The sequence below is a fragment of the Leptonotus elevatus genome, chromosome 10 (genome assembly GCF_054856555.1).
Source record: "Leptonotus elevatus isolate MCC_2025b chromosome 10, RoL_Lele_1.0, whole genome shotgun sequence".
In the NCBI taxonomy this organism is placed as follows: domain Eukaryota; kingdom Metazoa; phylum Chordata; class Actinopteri; order Syngnathiformes; family Syngnathidae; genus Leptonotus; species Leptonotus elevatus.
In genome coordinates this window covers 9,337,016-9,359,222 of record NC_141248.1, presented here as the reverse complement: position 1 = coordinate 9,359,222, position 22,207 = coordinate 9,337,016, and the positions used below count along the sequence as shown (strand labels likewise).

Here is a 22,207-nt window from a genome sequence, read left to right as displayed (position 1 = left end):
AAAATATGTCAATTCAATGTTAATGAATAGCTGAATACTACGGCATAGAAATGAATTCGTGAAGCTGAAGTCAAAGCACTCATTCTTATCTAATGTTCCTCTTTCTTGTCTTTTCTTTTTATATTAAAACAATAGATCACAAACACACTGGCTACTCGAAAATGTACTGTTCAATATCTAGAATCCATATGCGTTTATGTCTGTCAGGAAAAAATAGCTCTCAGAGGGTACAAATTGATTAAATTCAAAAAGTTAGATTTCTAGCAACTTTTCACATAAAAAAAACAAAACAAACTAAAACGATAGTTTGAGCTGTCTGTTGTGAGCTCACTAGTGAGAATTTGTGTTATCTGCCTTTTGTGAAACCCATGTGTAACCCATGAGCTTATTAAAATAAAACATCTTGAATCTTATACTCAATATGGCAATCTTAAAGAGGAAGTCAAGACATTTTTTTTCTTTACGATGATATGTTCTACGTGTTCTCACTATTCTAAACAAGGCATTATGATTAATACTGTGTTTGTGGAATATTATTTACTGGTAAGCAGCTAAATCGACCCATTTTTATCCATCCCAGCGGGCAGCCATTTTGCCACTTGCTGTCCACTGTCTATATAACTGCGCAATGTCATCAGTGATCTTAAAGCCTCTTTGAAAAGTGTGATTTGCGATCGACTCGTGATGTCTGATAAGGACGGAAGAGGGAGCTCTCGTCGCAATGCTCATTATCGCTTTAGCCGCTGGAGAAGACGCATCTGTGGCCGAGTGGTCATTGATATCTCTCTCATCCAGGTATGAAAGTAAACATTTTGTGCATTAACATTAAGAGAAGAGTTACTAGAAAGTTCGTTTTGAACTACTTGTGTGATTTTGAATGTTTTGAAAGCTGTACCGTCGTGTATATTCCCTTGTTAGATACGCCAGCTAGACGCGGCCATTACAAATGGGCATGTCGTTTATGAAGAGGTCACGTGAAGTGTACATGTTCGTACATACGTTGCGATTCCTGATGTATAGATTGCCAAAGGGTTAAAATGCTTATTTGTGTTAAGAATTATTAGTACTTTGTATGAACATATTTAAAAACTTTTTATGGTAGCAATAATAGGCTTTAGATGCACAATCTGTCTATGTATGTTCATGTGTATTTGAAATGTACTTTAAAACCCTAGATTTTTTTTTTTTTTTTAGGCTGTATTGCCTGCCTCAACTATATCATATGGTAATTGGAAGAATATTGTTTTTGTACTAATGTTGCCAAATTTGTGTTCAAGTATATTTGTACTTTTTGTGAATATTCATAAGATAAAGATTCTCGCTTTAGCCGCTGGAGAAGACGCATCTGTGTCTGATTGGTCATTAATATCTCCCTCATCCAGGCTGTAACACTTATTAGTAAAGTACATTCAACAAAGCTATAGTTTGAAAAACAAAACAAGTTGTAGTTCCAAACATTGTTTACATTTGCTGCAAGGGGTAAGATAATAAGAGTTGCAGCCTGCAGCTGTTTGAAATTGAGACAAACAGTATAACCAAAACACTCGTCTAAAGCCAATTTCCTTAATTATTAATGATTCTCCCACAAGCATTGCTTCCACATTAGATACCGTTGGCTGTAAAGATTAAAAAATAATTAGTGTAAGTTTCAAACCACATTAAACAAGTGAATACTCACAATCTTCGCCAGAGTAGCCTGTCATTATTTTTGGCTCCGGCCCCCAACCCTGGTTGTTCCTGGCTTGGATCTTGATCTCATAGGGCACAAACGTGGGTGTGCTCTTCACCACAAACGAGTGTCTCTTCACGATGTGCTCCTTCCAGTCATCCTCCAAATCCTGTCGTCTGTAGCTCACTTTGTACTCAAGACCTGGCCCATTGTGTTCAATTGGCAACAAGGGCTAAATAGTAAAAAAATAAAAAAAAATAAAAAAGGAGATTAAAAAGGTGGCTTTTAAACGTGGCTTCCTTTATTGTGTAAAATACCCCTTTTATTTCTCTTCCACAATGTTACTCCTTCCATTTCACTAAGATGAGAAGTCAGCGCTTGGAGCACTCGCAGTGTTTTATCTTGCCATCTATTAAAACAATGGGCTGAGTATCCTGCTCTAGCGGGGCTTTTCTTAAATGTAGAATTGAGCATATTGCAATTTATCTCTAAATAGAGGTCTGCAAGAAATAGAATGCGATAGCATAATCCACAAAAGAACATCATTAACAAAAGGGGTAGCTCATCAATCCAGGATTCAGAAGCCTTCTTTCTGTGACTCCAGAACCAGCTAAGAGGTGAAAGCAAGATTTGTCTCACAACAATAAAACTGAATATGAACATTGTCTTTCTCACGGGCAGCTTTCAACGGAACCTCATTCAAATTAAAATGAATGTTTGCTCTCCTAACTTAAAAGGTAGTCGATGTGTTATTCTTTTAGTCCAGACAACAAGATCTGTTGCAAAGGAATGATACAAGCCCCATAATCCTTTCTTACCTCCCAGTTGATATCCATTTCATGCGGCAAATGACCTTCGATTTTAATATTTTCCGGGTTCTTGTCCGGGGCTGTGAAAACAGCGAGTACAGCTTTAGTCAGAATTGTTAGTGTGTGAGATGTCTCAAGTGAAATGGGCACACAAAAGATTTTCAACAAGAGTGGAATCAATTATGTCACAGCTCTGAGTGTTTGAACGTTCACACAGAGCACAATTTTGGCGGCTTTAGTGGCCTCAGTCCCCTTATCCAGACATATAAAGCATAATAAACAATACACGGAGGATGCATTAGACCTGTTGGAGGGGTTTTGTATCTCTCTGTGGGCTCACTGGGAGGGCCTCTCCCGACACCGTTAACACCAGCCACACGGAAACGATAGTCGACATGACCGTGTAGTTTGAGGACGGACGAAATGTGATTCCCAGGTACCCTGAGCAGCTCCTTCCAATTTCCAGGCTCCCACTGGCTCTCCTCGTATTGAATAATAAACTCTGTTGAAAGGCAGAGAGACAATCAGCCCCTAACCGCGACGGTTCTTGCCAAAGAATTGCTTATCTAACCACAGGCTGTGCAAAGCTCTCCTCGCTCTCTGCTTTGGGCTTGTATATTCCACAGAGACGCTGATCACAATTCATGCTTGGATGGCTCAATAATTGATACATGTTGAATAAACATACGGTGAACCCTTGCACAAAATTAGAACAAAAATGATGTATGTCATATTAACACCAGACTGCTGCATGGATTTTCCTTTTACCTGTGGTTGAGCTGTTGTGATTGTCCCCTGGGGTCCATTTCAGTTTCACACTTTTGGTCTTGTGCTCTGAGAGTACCAAGTGCTCAGGTGCATCAGGGACATCTGGAATCCACGACATGGGTTTGGAAAAATCACAGACACATCAATCTCAGCTGGAAACGAGGCCAAGGCAACAATTTTCAATCAAATCATCCCAGCAGTGATAAGATGTGGAAAAGCCTGCTTCACTGAAATGGAGATGGGTGATGTCAAAACGATTGCTCATGCTTATGATAGCATATAATACAGTATTTCACTGTTAAAGCCGTGGTAAATTCTGCTTAGGCTTGCTGACGTATTGATCTGTTCTCAAATGTCATAACGTAAAATGTTATTGGGAATTTCTGGACTGCATATAAAATTGTATTTCTATGTCAGCTCACCTAACACCATAAGCAATGCAGATGCGGTGTCCCGGTCCACTGGAGTTCTTCCTACACATGTGTACACACCCTGGTCCTTGTGGCTTACATTGAAAATTTGAAGGATACCATCCTCCGCAAAGTATCTGTTAACGAGATGATGGATACACAATATTGATTGACAGAACTAAGCAGTAAAATGACTTTTCAGCAGGGAATAGGTCTGTAATGCAATACAGAAAAAATTCAGTAGCCTACCTGGAATTCTCAGTATAATTGAGGCCTATGTCCATATCGTCTTTTTCCCACAGGAGCTCAAAGTCGTCGCTGAAGGACTTGTCGTATTCTGCCAGACATGAGAACTGGGCTGTGGTGCCTATTAGGATCTGCTGGCCTTCCGGGGCCACTGTTATTCTTGTGGGATCTTTATAAGCAGGACCATATTTAGTTTCCTCCTTATGAGGACTAAGAACCACAACAAACACATCAGGTAAAACATATCATACCTTTCACATAAAGTGAAGCTTCAATGGCAGATGATCCTTCTATGTTTTTGGCGTAACATGTATACTGTCCTGTGTCATCTTTTTTTGTGGTGTAGATCTCCAACGAGCCATTTTCATGGACGGTAAACCGTGGCCCCACCACAGATTCAGAGGAATCATCGTTCTTCCTGCAAACAATAAATACATAAAATTAGTCAACTTTTCAACATTCTTTGAAGAGCTAATGCTAAGTCAACTTGCACTCATTGATGTTGCTTGTTAGCTACACACATTGTCTCTGTCAGTTCTATCAATTTTAAGTGAAGCTAAAGCTTTCCATGTATTAGGAGCTCGTAAAAATATGCTGCAAAGCAAAGATGTTAATGAAGGACAATGCATCCAGTGGTTGAGATCTACTGCTCCCTGTTGTTAAAGAGGAAGAATAGCAACAGCCTGTCCACCCACCAAGTGATTGTCGATGGCGGAGAGCTGAAGACATTGCAGTCCATCATCACTCCCCTCCCTTCGACAGCAGTGTAATCCTCCCCCTCCTTTGTAAGAATCATTGGAGGGAGATCTGCAAAGCAGTAGATTTGAATGAGAAGCAGTGCGCGCATGTGATGGGAACCACACTACTCAGTGAACAAAAGAAGGCGTGGCATTCAGCTGACGCACACTGCAGTACCGACTCGAGTGAAACAACTAATATTGGTTTAACTTTGGGAAATGCAATTGTCTTTTCTGTGCCTTAATTAATCAGAGGTTTTTGTGAGAAGAATCAAAGGAGCACACAATGAATCTTTGAACATACACTATATACCTTAACAGTTTTAGCCAAGGATGCCACCAAGCTGTCTTGTCTCGTAATTTAGCATTCAGATACTGTTCAACTTGTTTTTTTTAAGGCAAGGCAGCTTTATTTATGTAGCACAATTCAAAGACAAGGTGTGCTTTACATAATTAAAACTGCAACTACTAAAAACATTTACAAACAAAAGAGTTAAAGAAATGTTTGGTGTTGACTCTCTAAAAGTGCATCACACATCTGCAGACTGCAGTTCATTAAAAACGCCACAACTCAAGTTCTGACCAGAAAAAAAGAGATCAGAACATATCCAGTCCTAAAGGCTTTACAGTCAGTTGTAGATTTTAAAACTCTGCTACTGGTCAATAAATTGCTGACTGATGTAGGTCCTAATTACATTAAATAAATGCTAATGGCAAATAATTTTAGTAGGGCTGTGATGTCTGCAGACTCGAGTCATTTAGTGGAACCTAAAGTTCAAAGCAAAGATGGTGAAGTAGTATTTAGCTGTTGTGCTGTTTAACAATGGAAGTGAAGTCAGTCCAAAGTTTAAATGCTTTATAATCCAGGTTAAAAATATGTTATTTTCCCCATGAACTCTTTTGCTGCTGAAAACGTTTCTGAAATTCCACCATGGACCACCAACATCGTTAATTGGCGTCAACAAGTTTTTTTTTTTTGATGGGCAGCAGCGAAATGTCTTGGGCAGCTGTGGTTTCATGAATGAGCTGGGAATTCACCCCCCCCCCCCAACCCCCGCACCCCCCCCCCCCCCCCCCCCCGCACTAACTATGGCCAGCTGATAGCAGCATTGTATCTCTTTTCAATGGGATCCTGTGCATCAAAGCAATTGAAATACAATTCTTGTGAAATACGTTTTCAAGGATGCCGTGATTGATCAAACCGTTGATTGATCACAGATCTCCCCCAAACCAATAAATATTAGAGCCAAAGTCACTGTCATGCAGAATTTTTTTTTTTTTTCGCAAAAAGTTCTCCTTATTTTTTCCATTATAGCTCGGTGTCACTCAAATTATCTATTTTCAAATGGTGATTACTAAAGAACGGAATAAGGTAGAAATCATACTTTTTTTTTCTAATGAGAGAATGAAATCCAATCTATCTTTCATATCGTATCCACCATGTTTACGTCATAGCACGCACTATTCAGTTTGCCTTGAAAGATGAGTGAAAATGCTCAAAATCGGCTGAAACTCTAGAGGTTGTCTTTTTGGATAACGTTTGGCAGTAAAAGAGTTAAGATTAATATCTTCCAAAGCATTTTTTAAATCACGAACTTGCACTGTACGTTCTCTTAGCAATTTTATTAAGCTACTTTTCTTTACTTTGCTTTTAATTGAACTGTTGTTATTTGGGGACATTGTGGAATGGACAAGAACTTGTTAGCATTTAAATGTCAAGGAATAGAACGTATTGCTCCTCTGGGAGTGCAAACAGCTACAATAACAAAATGAGGCTCATCGGCAGTTCCTTTCAGCATTATGGACGTATGCCAACATCGGGACCAGCTCACTAACAGGCACATCACTCAGCAATCTCAACATAACTCCGTGCCAACTTTGACATTTATTACAGTATTGTCTTAACATCAAACTGAAGTTAAAACCAGAATTTAAAACAGAACTTAGTGAAACAAAACTTAAAGCAAGTCGAATACTATAAAACATACTCACTCATGACCATGATGTTTGCATTAGCAAGGAGGGATCCATGCCTGTTGGATGCTTGACACTGATAGACTGCACTGTCAGATGCTTTGGCGTTGCGCAAAAAGATGGTGTCATCAAACACCTTCCTGTTAGCTGCAGGGGATTCTACACAGTAAGATTAAAGATCACTTAGTTAACAAAACAACAGCACTTTGTTTTAAACCATTCTGGAAATAATGATGCCCATTTTTTTTCATGGTTTGTTCACTTTGCATAATTTGAATATGATGATAACTACATCATTGTTTGCAAGTACATTCTGATGCCAGAATCATGATTGGCCCTGCCAATAATTTGGCTTCTGACCAAATTGAGATTTAAATTTTTTTTTTGAATCTGTTAATGATATTGGCATAACAGAGAGAAAATAGTCGACTGTTTCCCAGTGGTTTTCAGTCTGTCAATTGTTTGCTTATGCAGTCAAAATACATACATTAGGATGCCATCCTCTCTCTCCCCATCATCTGTCATTTTAAACCAGCAGATTTCATCAGGAGCGGAAACTCTATAAATAATAAAATAATATTCTTCCTTCGTTTTAGATACCATCTTTGTATCCCAGTAGAGAGATTTCAATTTGACGATTTCAGAGTTGGTGACAGCTCAGGACTCATCTCAAAGTATTTCAAAGTCTACTCCGTTCATCCTCTGAGCTTTTGAGAGTTCACCACCATTCCAGGCAGCTTTTAAGCACTCTCTGCCTTTCTTTGCTCAATAATGCACCAAGTTGAACTGCTGATGATTTGTAAATTCAGATCGATGAAGTCAAACATGAGACAAGTGACATGAAGACGTGTGGGACCAACCATGCAAAGGCAGACCATTCACCCTCCAAGTTATGGCCGGCTTTGGAGTCCCAGTCGCTGAGCACTTGATGAGCACATCTGAGCCAATCATACTGAGCTGACTCTCAGGCTCCAACAGCCACTCTGGAGGCTCTGGGAAGACACACAATCAGGATGATTTTTATCAAACTGAATACGGCGCAGACATTAAGCAGTTACAAGGAGAGGAGTAAGAATATATTTTATTCAGTGCAAGAGCGCCACTGCAATAAAAAAAAAAAAGGATGTCAGACAGGCTTCACGAGGAAACTTGGACATGTAATGTTGTCAATAGAAAACTTGTTCAAACAGCTCTACTGTACGTGAAAGTCACCCTGATATATACACATATTTTCTGACAATGACTGTGAAGGACATTGAATGTAGTGTTCATTGACAACAAGTCTCAAGTTATTGTATCCAATATCTACTGTATCAAATATTCTGCCTTTTCAAAACTCAGCTTTTATTATCATTTATTACTCAGATGATTTGCATGTGTGATGTGCCAATAACAACATAGACTTTCTTTAAATCAAATTTCACACTCCTGACATTACCTTGTGATAAAATACATTCAGCTGTTGTTTAAAGCCTGTTGTATCACTTAAGGAATGAAATGTGTTTTAATTATATGAGATGCAAGCGCAAAACGCCTACAATACATCATCACTGCACATTTTATTTACCTTCAACTGTTACTGTGAAGTAATGGACGACTTCTCCGAGTATGTTCTTAGCCTTGCACATGTACTTGCCGCTGTCTTCTTGTTCAATGCTTGGCACAATGAGCAATTTTCCATGACTCTCCAGTTTGGCTTTTGCTGAAAGCTTATGACCCATTTTGACCCATTCGACCTCTGGAGTTGGACTTTAAGAAAAAGCACATTTTGACTATTATTTAAAAAACATTATTTTCAGCCTAATAATGCATTTTATTGCTAAGAAACTACTGTAACTATATTGTTGTTTTATATATCTATATGTTTACCTAAATTATACACAGTTCTAATCAGTCTTGCATGTGTGTATTTAACTCACAATCCCTCAGGAATGCACTCCAGTTTCAAGTCCTCTCCCCTGACAAGATGTTTCTCTGTTTTGACACCAGGGGGCGTCATAAGCTTGGGTCTCCGCTGCAGGATAGCATTGGCTAATGGCACATGAATCGGGGACAAGAGATGAGCAGTTTATTAAAAATTACTCTCACAAATGCAACATGAAAATGAAATCTTACCATTTTCAGGACTCATGCCATGACTTTTCTCTGAAATGCAGGAGGATGGGATGAAAAATAATAACACAAAGTGGATGCAAAATTACACATATCACTGAGCTCGCAAACCAAAACCAAGAACATGCACGTGAATAAGACAGAGTGGCACAGGCATGGCTTTATAATTGCAACTATGAACTGTGAATGTGCAAATACTGCAACTCATGCTAATTTAGGAGTAAATTAGTGACACCTACTTGTCTTGACAATGACCGACATGGCCGTCTTCTGAACTATGGTTCGTATTCTTGGGAAGGCAGCGAAGCAGCAGTAGTCTCTCCTGCTGTCCTTCTCCACCGCGTGAGAAAAGTACAGGTCTCCATTCAAGCCCATTGACACCCTCTCATCTTGTTCTATATGTTGAAGGTCTGAGCAGACAAAATGTGTCCAAATATTCACAAGTGAGAACAGTTACTTGATATTTCTATTCACACATGTAAAGAAAACGAGGCCCATGGAAAGCCATTGTGTGCCGTGACATATGATTCTGTAGCAACGGAAATCCACCCATCACGTCAGAGTTGTCTTGCATGCTTTTTTCAGTGATTCCAGCACTTTTGTTAGGCAAAATACACTTTCACTTTTGCTGTGGTGCGCCCTGGTTGTTAACGACCGACCCCATATGGACTAATAGGGTTGCAGTGGATGATGAGATTCGTCTCGCTCTTTCAGAGCTGCGGGGAAGTTTTGACAGTCCTTCTTCTATTGTTCGCTGGTGAGCAGCAACAACCGCCGGATTCTTCTCCGCTAACCCTGGGTGAAATTGCGAGAGGTGCTGTTGCATGTTTCCCGACAGCTTTTTATTCTGAGGAGAAAATCTGTCACTCAGTTACTTCCGCTGCCGCTTTGAATGATGAATAAAAATAAAAAAAACTTCCGCTGCCGCTATTCTCATCTTGTGCGTTCCTTTGGGTGTCCGGGCGGCAGGCGGCAGGTGTGTCTTTTACTTTCGTTCTGCGAGCAGCGGTAATGTTCCTGTCATTAAAACTCATTCACTGCCATTGACGGCTATAGACGTCAAAAAATCATTTGAACTATTTCTATAAGTTAAAAAAAAAAAATTCCACTATGTTAACAAGAGTATGAAAACCTAGAATTTTTTAAAATTGTATATTTAGAACAGATATAAAATCGTGAGTTAACTAGTAAAGTCATGTGACAAATTTTAAACGCCTGACGCTAGTGATGGCAAAATGAAGCTTCATGAAGCATTTGCGATATTTTTTGACTCCTCTAGATGGCACTCATGATTCAAAGATGCAATGCAAATGTAATCCATTTTCATTGCACTTGCCTTTATCTTTAAACCAAGAGCACCATCTAGAGGAGTCAAAAAATATCGCAAATGCTTCATGAAGCTTCATTTTGCCATCACTACCTGACGCCCCTCATTTTTATCAGTGTTTTCTTTTTTAAATCTTAAAAAATATATTAAAAAATGAAGAAAAGATTATTAAAAATTAGGGGCGTCAGGTGATTACATTATACATTACACTGTACTCGCATGACTTTACTAGTTAACTCATTTTATATTTGTTCTAAATGTGCAATAAAAAAAAAAGTCATACTCTTGTTAACAAAAGTGGAAAAAAATTTAAATGAAAAGAAATAGTTAAAATAAATAGTTGATGTCTATAGGCGTCAATGGCAGTGAATGATTTAAGTTATTATGGAAAATAATCATTTTTGAACATTTATTAATCATAATCAAATCGTCACGTGCTTAATCGCGATGAATCTAATAACCAATGTATTGACACACCCCTAGTGTCCACACCAATGAGTGTAAATATTACACTTTTATGTTACTTTTTTCCACACTTAAACAGTGTAACTCCCACACTGTATAGTGTTAAAAATCTACACTGGTAAACACTGAGTAGTTTTGAAAATAGTCTACACTGGTGTCAGTGTTAAACATTTGATTCTGCCAAATTACACTTAACTCTGGTGTTTAAACACATATGAGTGCATTGCACTAGTGTCAGTATTAAAAATTTAACTCAAACTACACTTTACTCTTAATTTATATAGTGTTTTTCCTCCTCACAAGGGCCTTTGACTACTGATGACCCGGCATCAGAAGCAACTTGGGGGTTCAGTATCTTGGTCAAGGACACTTTGATATAGTCACACTGCCCTGGGATCGAATACATGCTCTCAGGGTTGGGAGACAACCGCTCTACCACTGCATATTTGATCGAACACTGGAAATTTAACACTGACCGATTAGCTGTGTGCAGAAATATCTTACTAATGAGGACAAAGAGCGTACTTGTACTGTATATGGGCCATAAGTGCTCAAACGTGCCGGCACACAAATGTCACAAGTGTGAGTCGTTACAACGTGTGGCGATAACATTTGCAGAGGTTATATTCATGGAAAGCATCACTTACTGATAGTCATCCAGTAAATCTGCAGAGGGGGTATTCCTTTAGGCGGGTCACATTTTAAAGTAAAAGGCTGACCTTCCTCCACCACAACAGGATCAAGCGTTTCTTTTGGAAACTTTGGAACATCTAGAAAAGTAAGACAAACACTATTTAGAGTGAAACAGTATTGTGTGGGTTGAAAAAAATGAGCAATTAGTTCTCCCCAAAGCTGGCTCTAAGAAGATACTGTTTTGTTTTATAAGCTGTAGCGGTCAACCTGGCAGTGGATTATGCACTTTAAGTGTGTGGGAGCAAAAATTATAATGTTTAAAATCAGGTGGAAAGGCTAAATGCTTAGTGTAGCACACATATTTACACTGAGATGTGCTTAAATCCTTCCTGCCACCTCAAATTGACTCACAGTGGAGAGGGCCAACAGATAGTTACAATACACAGGAATGGACTCAAATCACTTAGCTGTAATAGAGCGCTCCCTCCCTCCATCCCCCCCACACAAAGGCAGGTGTATATGTTACTCACGAGGGACAATGAATTCAATCTCCTTGGATGTGGCAGTCCCCAGTTTGTTTGAGGCATAACAAAGATAGGTTCCCTGGTACTCTGTAAGGTTCCCATTATTGGGTATCACAAAAGTCCCAGAATCCTCTTCTTTCGTCAGCCGGGGGTCTGAAGAGGGGTCGAATTCCTGGCCATTTTTCATCCATCTGAATCTACACCATAAAAGTTGGGAAATGACAATGCCTTCAGCTGAAATTGAAGTGTGCACATGGTCTGAGAACCACAATGTCAATATTTGTCCCAGTGTGGGCAAAGTGTCATTGTTTTCTGGCTACTATCGAGCTTTCCTTCCTCTCTTTGTGTCGAGCTGAAGTGATGCAAAACTTGCTACTCACTCTGGCATGGGATTCCCTTTGGCCTCACACGTCATAGGATAACTCTCATCAAACGGGAAGGCGATAAGGGAGCTTGGCGACTGGGCAGTGATGGTGGGCAGCTGCTCAACTGGGCCACAAACCAGAAAGAATCAACATTTGAGTAATTCAGGAAAAGTTAGATGCAGACATTTACGAGTATTGCACAATTCATGCAATTAACAGAGCATGTTTTTGAGTCTCTAGGGTAGACGGCCAGTTGGAACATTTCACCTAACGATCATTCAGTATAGGACTTTTTTTTCCCCCAGATTATTATTTCTTCATTTAGATACATTGACTTCTCTTTGCAAGAAACATAGTGGGGTTTTGACCAAGTGGTTGTCTGTATAATTATCAATAATTGTAGCGGGAGAACTTTTTCTCAACACCCTATAGACTGTATCCCAATAGATTATTAGTATATTATTGCATTATTTTGCCAGAAATACAAATATCACAATACTATTGTGCTATGATTCATATACTGGAAAACGAATATATTAACTGAAGCAGTTTTCTTATGTCTGTCCTCGTTCAATAGCAAAACATATGGCATGCGTTATTGAAGGTTGCATTCAAAAAAGCGACCCTAGCACCCACAAAAAGATGTTATCATTGGTAAGGATGAGCGAGTACCGAGAGCAGGTATCGTTATCAGTGAAAATACTAGTGATGGCAAAATGAAGCTTCATGAAGCATTTGCGATATTTTTTGACTCCTCTAGATGGCACTCATGATTCAAAGATGCAATGCAAATGTAATCAATTTTCATTGCACTTGACTTTATCTTTAAACCAAGAGCACCATCTAGAGGAGTCAAAAAATATCGCAAATGCTTCATGAAGCTTCATTTTGCCATCACTAGAAAATACCATCCTTCATTTAAGGTATCGGTACTTATGACAGTGGCCGATACTGATATGTGACTGTTTTACAATCAGAAACAAGAAATCCGAAGAATAATTGCCATTAATTTCATATAATTTATTTTTGTAGTACTAGTGGTATCGATATTTGGTATAGGTATCAAGTACTGTTTGAGTGTTGAGTACTTGTACAATTATTGGTCTGAAAAAAGTGGTATTGAACAACTCGACTCATTGGTGGTAACACTAATACACAGTACCAATGATGTATATCAATATTACACCATGGGGTATAATGAAACAATACTGGAATATTGATATTTTGTCAACAAGATTATAAAATGAGTTACAACATATAATAAAAGATAAACACTGCACAACACAGCAATGAAATTAAAAGAAAAAAAACAAAAAAAACAAAAGCCCAACATGGAATGAAATGGGCCTCTGCTCAAACAAATATGGCTAATAACAAATGTGGTGCTCAACAACATAGCAGAAGATGAACAACAGGGAGTTACAGTTTGTTTGAGTAAACTTACTGTCGACATAACTTAAAACTAGAAAATCCAATGCAGCAGTGGAAAGATAATAGAAGAAAAACAAAGCAAAAAGAGTACTTTGGGATTTATTCCTTTTTGTCACATGCTATTCCCCCTTAAGACTGAATTCAAAAAAGCTGTTTTTATTTTTAGAAAAAAGCTGTTTGAACTGCTCTCTATCGAACCCTAAGAGACAGCCTTGAATAATGTAGAGGAAGAGGTTTGATATGTGTTTCCAAGGAAACTCAAATACACACAGACACAAAAGATACAAGAAACATGATTCAAGCGAGATAATAGCTGTAAATATATTCTATTCACACAGTGAGTGCTTGATGAAACTAAGCGTACTCTAAATTATTCAACTGCTTTCTTTTCCCAATGAGAATCGATTTTTTTTTTTTTATTGTTATTCATCCGTATACAACCGTAAGCAAAATTAATTTCCTTGCACAGTTGCATATGTGGATAGCACAGATTCCTCACGCATTGAAGGCTGAGCTGCAAGTTGGTGGAAAACAAAGAACTTTAAGCTGCAGTAAGATCTGACAAGTCCTCCAATGGAGGACGACCTTATTGGTCGTTTTACCATGCACCAAAATATGACCTAGTGTTACGTATTGTAGTTTAGCCACCTCTATCGGCCATGTAAATAGCGAAGGGAACCATAGGTGGAGTTAATTGGACTCAAACCTGGGCTGTCTGATCAGAAGATGAACATCTATCTTATTGAGCCTGTAATTATTTTAGTGTTCGGACTAATGGTTGGGGTTAGTATTAGGGGTCCCAGTAACTACACTTTTGTTCACTTTTCTATTTTTTTTTCGCTATAGGGGTCGCTAAACTACAATACGTTAAGACTTGGTAGTAATTGGTAGTGATGGCAAAATGAAGCTTAATGAAGCATTTGCGATATTTTTTGACTCCTCTAGATGGTGCTCTTGGTTTAAAGATAAAGGCAAGTGCAATGAAAATGGATTACATTTGCATTGCATCTTTGAATCATGAGTGCCATCTAGAGGAGTCAAAAAATATCGCAAATGCTTCATGAAGCTTCATTTTGCCATCACTAGTAATTGGGCACATTTCAAAACAACCTATGTGGTCGTATTAATTGGAGGGCTGTCTTTAATATGAGTTGTTGTTCACATATTGTTTTATTGCTGTGAGCATGTGCTGCACTGTTTGAGCTGTATTTTTGTAATAATCGCAAGTCTAGCGCAAAGTGCCTAATTGTGTGCATGGGTGGAGTTTTCTTTCTTTTGGCATTTTCGTGGGACAAGAGTGGTTACAAACGGGCTTTTGTGCGGTCGACTCGCTTCCCAGCCAATGGAAGCGGCTCATCTCTTCTCTTTGAAGAACTTGAGGCTATCTGCCAAACTGCTGTTTGATGTGTTGACGCTGTCAGCCACCATTGACCTATCGAGTCTAAAGTGGACTCATTCATCAAGTCGTTGTTTGCAACATAAGTCAAAAACTTGGCTGAACGACGGCTCGTACCTTGAAAAACTTGAGCCACTTGAGATTTCAGGCCTACCTACCACTGTATCTTGGAAATTGAGTAAAAGTCATGCCTAAACAGCTGCTTGTTGAAGTTTGGTATTCTCACAATCCAAGGTTGGTTTTTAGGTTTAGATTGTCAAGTTGAGCAATTGAACAGTTTTTTTTAATGCAGAAACTATCATTTAAATATTTGATCTAATATATGCGTTTTTTTATTTCAAGTTCTGTTATGAAGAGTAACATGTATCACTAACCTTCCAGCGGGATATCAATGGCTGTAGTAAAATCAAAGGCACAGATAAAAGTGACTGAGGCAAGAATGCAAATGATTCTCCAGCTTCTCGTCATGATTTTCATTGTCGATCTTAGACGTCAAGAAACGAGTGCTTTCCAATGTTTCCTCAGTTTTTGTCTCTGGTGTAATGAAGAGGTGGCACCTGTGAATGCAAAGCAGACGGAGAAGCCTCCATGAATCCACCCACGTGCTGGCAGAGCAAAAGGCAAACCCCAGACACAACAAATCCCCCGTGACTGAGAGCCCCGGCTGCTCTCTCCTGTCAGCCATGCATAGCCGGGCACGCTCAACATGTTCACTTGCAGCAACAGGGACTCTGCTCAACATGTAAATTTTGATGAAATATTCACATTAAAGTCTCCTACCAACCCACTCAAGTCAACCACCCACATACAGTACACTTCCATCACTTGCCTCTCATTTTATTTTCTAAATTTGATGTCTCCCTGCATAAAGTTTACTTTCCTTAAGACAATGGAAAGTAATGAGTTGATTTAATGATGCCTGACAAATGCTCACTATCATCCAGGTTTTTTTATTATTATATCCATATCCATCCAATTTAAGTTAGTCACTGTCAGTGCTGTGATTCACTGTGAAAGGTTTTATGTCTTGGCCAGTTCAGGGGAAAATCCACCTTTTGTCTGCAATCAGCTGGGATTGGCACCTGTTCCCTGCGACCCTGAGCAGGATAACCTCTATCGAACACTAAAGGATGGACAAGTTCTATTTTCTTTATCCCTTCTGCTCATTTAGGTCCCAGGTGAGCTGAAGCAGATCCCGGGTGACTTTGGCCAGAAGTGGGCTACCCCCTGGACAGGTTGTCAGAATGTCAGCCAATCACAGAACCGTAAAAATCACTGTCAAATTCACAAGGTCTGTTTAGGCTATTTAATAAGAGAGCTGTTTGAGTGTTAGCTTTGCTAATTAGCATGCAGTAAGACATCTATTATTTCAGCTAGTATTGCTGCCTGAGGGATGTGAAGCATAATTAAATTAATATCTGACAATTAGCAGTCAAAGTACAAACCCAATTCCCAAAAAGTTGGGACACTATATGTGGAAGTGCCAATTTTTTATATTTGATTCAGAATAGAACATAGAGAACAGGTCAAACGTTTAAACTGAGAAAATGTATCATTTTGAGGGAAAACTATGTTGATTTTAAGTTCCATGGTGTCAACAGATCTCAAAAAAGTTGGAACAAGGCCATTTTCACCACTGTGAGGCATCCCCTCTTCTTACAACAGTCTGCAAACGTCTGGGGATCGAGGAGGCAAGTTTCTCAAGTTTAGAAATAGGAATGCTGTCCCATTCTTGTCTAACTCGCGTCTCTCTAACTGTTCAACTGTCGTGGCCTTTCTTTGTTGCACCTTCCCTTTTATGATGCACCAAATGTGCTCTATAAGTAAAATAAGTGGACTGCAGGCTGGCCATTTCAATACCCGGATTATTTTCCTACGCAGCCATGATGTTGTAATTGGTGCTGTATGTGGTCTGGCATTATCGTGTTGAGAAATGCAAGATCTTCTCTGAAAGTGATGATGCCTGGATGGGAGCATATGTTGTTCTCCAATCTGAATATACCTTCCCGCATTGACGATGCCTTTCCAGATGTGATAGTTGCCCATGCCACACGCACTCATGCAACCCTATACCATCACAGATGTAGGCTTATAAATTGAGTGTTTGTCCGCTTTAGTCAGTATGACTTGAGGACAAGACTTTTATACCTGTGCAAGTCAACCTTAGACATTTCTTGACAATAATATGTCACATGTGACATTACTAGTCTGAACATGACATTTTGATTAATATTACATTTGTGGAATATGAGTTATGCAGCAAAATCCAGCTGTTTTTAACCATCTCAGGGGTGCAGCCATTTTGCCACTTGCTGTCGACTGCTGATGACATCATAGTTGCTCAGGGCTCAGGCAACGACGTTATTTGTACATCCTTGTGAATGGGGATACTATTGATAACGTTCTTATCTGTGCAACGTTTTGAGTTATGCATTTGTATCACCCGATAATGTAATAATTTCCTGATAAAATAATAATGCCGGAAAAACTCCACCAATGCCAAGATGAGTACAAAGAGCCCTGACTTTTTAACTGCAATTGTGCAGACCAGCTTCTATCTTCATTTCAGTTCAGAGTATTCAGAGCATTTCGGGGCCAACACACTCCACAATTTAATATGAGGGAGAAAGGGTTCTGGGCTGGTGTCATGCACTTGCTTGACACAGAGGTTGCAATTAAGCTTAAGGTCAGAGATGGCAGTTGTGAGTAAAAAAGTGACAACCTCCAAAATGCACCTTAATCAAAAATGTAATAAAATCCAATACCTTCACCAACGATGTAATAATAAAATAAAAAAACCTGACTGATATTGTAATAACAATTGTACCAATAATGCAATATCTTATTACATTTAATTATATCGTATTCCAGAAGTCTTTGCAGCAGAGCAGTTCTAATAACGTGGGCAGATGGTATTTAATTATCCCTCTGCGGACGCTGTTTAGCACTAAATAAATCAACTCCAACAATGACTTACATTTAAATCAGAAAATATGGCGGTCGAAATCAACTCTGAAACATTTAACATCAAAATTTTAACACTCAATTTGATTATTTATTTATTTATTGCTGTGAATGTAGATAACAGTCTTAGATTATCCAAACACAAAATGTAGAACTTTGGACTGGAAATAAATATATTTATTAATTTATCTGTCAAGTTTTACACGATCAGTTTTAAGAACAAAACGACACACGATATGTAATAAATCCCCAACAATGTAAATATATTATTTGTAAAAATGGTATTACAATATCAGTCAGGATGCTTTATTACATTATTGGTCGAATTATTACATGCACTGGACATTTTTGATCGAGTTCATATAGGTCATTCTTTTATAAAGGAAGACTACCCTAAAATTAACAAATCAACGTCAACATCACACAATTACCAATAAGAACAGCCGAACATCTGCATTTCTGTATTTATGCTCTTAAAGGGACTGTGCAATTTGTGTAGTAGCTTAATGTTCAAGTGTTTATAGGATTTAACACCAGCCCTTGTACACTGGGGTCAAACTTAATCATTGACCAGTGAACAAAGAGCAAATTTAATTAATAATTTAATTAATTCAGTCCAGTCGATTCATCTTCAAATGAACATGCACTCTGAACTTAACAACCATTCCTCAAGTTAATGGTATAAACTAGGGGCCTCATGGGTCAATACTAGTATTTAAACCAGCTTGTGACCTCAGCTCCACCCACACATATCAGCAATGGGGTTCAGGGCTCTCGGTTAGCGTTACATACACTAACACTCAATCACAATTCAGTGCTTTTGACCTTATCTGAATTGAGGACTGGTGTCTCCGAGTTATAAGTCGCCCTGAAAAAAATGCCTGAGGCGTTCATTTGTTTCAGCGTTTCACACACATTTTGATTTATGTTGTTGTACGCTGAATGAAATCAAAAAGTAGAAGCTTGCTGTAATTGGCTTGAGCTTTGTTCATGGGTTCGGCATGGTTGAAGGAGGAGGGATAGGAGGAGTTCCAATTCCCAAAGCCATTGTTTTCTTAATGTCCGCATTAGCCAGGCAAAGGCTTCTCCCCACCCTCAACACTTCACATGGATTACATTTTGTTCAAACTGTGCTTGATGATTTGCCTTCTGATTTAATTTGTTGCCCCCCTATTAAACATTTATTGAGAACTAACACTGCCATCTGGTAGTGGGAGGTTCACTAAAGGACTTGACTGTGGCGAGTGATAATGTCGACATTGAAGTCACGGCTATGCTGTCTATTCGACGTATATGATGCACATGAGGGGCCCCCTAAAGCTCGCCTGATTTAAAGACCCCGGGGTCTTCTTAATCCCCGCCCCATTCAACAGCGATCAGACCAGCCGGAGATTGATGAATCTGGCAGGAGGTTAAATCTGTTCACTGTGGGAAGGCCAATATAAACCCTAACTTTGGTTAGCCAAGACTCAGAGGGGACAGACGCTCTGCAGTGGAGGGGGCAAGAAGAGGGAAACAGTCAGAGGCAAATAGAGTCGGCTTCACTACTTTGAAAGTTTTGGCGTGACACAGAAAGACAGCCAAATAACTACTTTACTTTTTTCCCTGCTCATTGTTGATTGCTAATCTTGCCTGGCTTATCATGTCGCAGCATGCCAATTCATCAATGTCATGTGGCATCAATATTTGCTTTTCAATTTTTTTTAACTTTCTCATTTATTTAACACTCATATGATTACAATATAAAAGTTCCCAAAATTTTGCATGCACAAATAAATCAGGCTACTGACAAATGTTGGTCCCTCCACTTTTTCCACATTTGTTTGTGAAGTCAGGGTTTGAATCTCTGGAACCCTGTACTTTTTTTACTCCCAGTACTCCGGGTTTCTCGCAGAGTCAAAAAACAATGCATGTAATTTTCATCGAAGACTCTACATTTTTGTCTGGCACGCACCGTTCACTCCTAACCCAAAGTCAACTGGGATTGACTCCAGCTCACACTTATGAGGCCAAGCAGTACAGAAAAACAGATGAGTGGATGGGTTTGACCTGTGGCTAAACTGTGTCTGCCTCCAAACGCTAGGTGGCGACGATGTTCCTTTCATCTCATTTCAATCAAACTGTGAATTTTTCAACAAGAAGTCACTGCAGAGAGGTTGGATGTTGAATGGTAAAATTGATCACTTTTACCACCCTTTACATCTCGTGCGTCTGCTAACGTTCATTTTATTTCTAGAAATCTGCTTGACTCACTTCACTTCACTTTTACATCTGGGATCCTCACAGAATGACTTTTGTTATAGCAAAACATATAACGTTTGATTAAAAAAAAATGACAAAAATGAAAAAACACTACAGTACGAAGAAAAGTACTGAAAAGAGATTTGCACTTAAATCAGCATAAGTCTAATCGATCCAATTTTCTTGTATCAAAGAGACTCAGCTCTGAAGCAGATGCATATATGATGCTTTGATTGATCTACATTACAGCGTAGACTGCACGTAGTTAAATACCAACGTCAGTTATTTTAGCAAGTCCCAATTGTCATCATTATCAAACTACAAGGTCATCATTGTAGAGACTTTATGTACCTACAATGCATGGTCAAACAAAGTTAAAGTCAAGTCACGTAAACAAAGTAAACAAATAAACAAAAAAGGTTGTGATGGTGAAAACAATAACGCTAAAAAAAGTGTTTTTAGTTGCTGGAATGGCCGACAGGTCACAAAGCTGCCTCAAACGCTGTTGCAGTTGTGCTTTGGTATTCTGTTCTGCTGTTCAACTTTTTTTGGTGTGTGTAGCCTGATGCAATAAGTATATTTGGTTCAGAAAATGGATGGATGGATGGATGGATGGGTGGAAGGTAATACAAACTTGAGTTATAATGGCTACCACACACCTAAGCATAAGACAGTAGCAACAAGCAGTAAACAACAAAGCATAAAAGATATATATAATTAAATAGAGGGGGGAGTGGGGTAGTATATTACAGCTACAGCTATTTTAAATCAACTATTGTCACTTCATTCCATTTGAAATCTATTAAACAAGAATACAAATTAACATGTACCTATTGGGGACATTGTTATTGTTTCTTTGCATGCCTATCCATTATTTGCACAAATAAAACTGTAAGATTTTGTTGTTAGAGTTCTATTAGTTTCCTTTGTGTGATAAATATATTTAAGTTTCCGCTTGGCTTCGCACAATTGTATCACTGTTTTCTTTTTTGTGTTAAGACATTTTTATGCTTATGCGCCGAACATATTATTTTAACATTTTTGCTGACAATTCTTTGACCTATCCAATGACTTATTGGCTGTTGAAAACAAGTTGGCAAACCTGTTCTATATATTTGGCAAGCTCCATCATCATATTCCGACCATCTGGCCCGGCCTTGCACCTTGGCTTTGACCCTCAAACACCTCACGCATTACAAATTCACAATACAGTAGCATTACTCACATTAATGGGAAAGAACACAGAAAGGTTGTTTGCTCGAGAATTCCACACACTTGTGGATATGTTGTTGAGGGCGGTGCAAGGTCCAAGAGAAAGCATGCACAGTTCAGTACAGTAGCCTCTTTAGCTGGCACCATCTGCTGCTTTTTCACACAAAGACAACAGACAGGCACGTGTGGTCCGTGTGTAGTTTAATGTGAAAGACGGTAATAGGATTAGGCAGCTCGTCTTCTTGTCAGGCTGGATTAAAATATTGCCTTTGCTTAAAACCAGCAACATTCTGCTGACATTCATTACAATGCCTCCACACACACACACACACACACACACACACCCCCACACACACACACACACACACACACCCACACACACACACACACACACACACACACACAAAATCATTAATCATTGATCATTAAAAATGAACTACTGAGCATCAATTTTCTTATCTACCAAGCGTGCATGTGTGACTGTATCTGCAAACGACTATTTATTTCCAGTATTTCCATGTTTTTTCCACAAAGCAGTCTTTCCTCTGGCAATAATGAGCACATTCAATTTGCTACTACAAGCTTGGCCATGCAAGTCATCTATTATTAAAAACATTATTGGTAGGACAAAATCGAACACAAGACACTAAATGAGATTGGGAAGTGGGAACAATATTGGATAATTTGCCTGTAATTGTTCAATTTTGCCGCACTTCAGGAGCGTGACAGTTCAATTATGCCACTATTAATATTGCAGGAGTGTGTAGCATTAACAGGCTGATGGAACTTAGAGTACTGTCAGAGGAGGCTGAGAGAGGAAGTGATGAAGCTCAACGTGAAGAAATAAGGCTTAGTTGGAGTTGGATATAGATCTGCTGAACCGAGTCACTCGGGTCTGTGACCTGCATGTTCTGTGTGAACTAA

General features: G+C 38.9%; 1 protein-coding gene across 9 annotated transcripts in view; it reads right to left on the bottom strand.

Moving 5' to 3' along the window:
- Window positions 1-22,207, bottom strand: part of chl1b (cell adhesion molecule L1-like b) — a 74,006-nt gene that overhangs the window by 20,617 nt on the left and 31,182 nt on the right. For 4 of the 9 annotated variants that reach the window (XM_086086905.1, XM_086086897.1, XM_086086902.1 and 1 more), the window contains exons 2-20: window positions 15,241-15,423; window positions 13,484-13,501; window positions 12,055-12,163; window positions 11,681-11,871; window positions 11,165-11,287; window positions 8,965-9,135; window positions 8,729-8,758; window positions 8,533-8,644; window positions 8,181-8,362; window positions 7,474-7,605; window positions 6,632-6,772; window positions 4,598-4,709; window positions 4,154-4,320; window positions 3,906-4,071; window positions 3,669-3,793; window positions 3,247-3,348; window positions 2,783-2,980; window positions 2,488-2,558; window positions 1,679-1,901 (exon numbers count right to left, since the gene is read on the bottom strand). In XM_086086905.1, the coding sequence (XP_085943031.1) occupies window positions 1,679-1,901; window positions 2,488-2,558; window positions 2,783-2,980; window positions 3,247-3,348; window positions 3,669-3,793; window positions 3,906-4,071; window positions 4,154-4,320; window positions 4,598-4,709; window positions 6,632-6,772; window positions 7,474-7,605; window positions 8,181-8,362; window positions 8,533-8,644; window positions 8,729-8,758; window positions 8,965-9,135; window positions 11,165-11,287; window positions 11,681-11,871; window positions 12,055-12,163; window positions 13,484-13,501; window positions 15,241-15,343 (2,476 nt within the window). In that variant the 5' untranslated portion in view covers window positions 15,344-15,423. The remainder of the gene's footprint in view (window positions 1-1,678; window positions 1,902-2,487; window positions 2,559-2,782; window positions 2,981-3,246; window positions 3,349-3,668; window positions 3,794-3,905; window positions 4,072-4,153; window positions 4,321-4,597; window positions 4,710-6,631; window positions 6,773-7,473; window positions 7,606-8,180; window positions 8,363-8,532; window positions 8,645-8,728; window positions 8,759-8,964; window positions 9,136-11,164; window positions 11,288-11,680; window positions 11,872-12,054; window positions 12,164-13,483; window positions 13,502-15,240; window positions 15,424-22,207) is intronic. The other 5 variants (XM_086086900.1, XM_086086903.1, XM_086086899.1 and 2 more) reach the window with 3 other exon arrangements.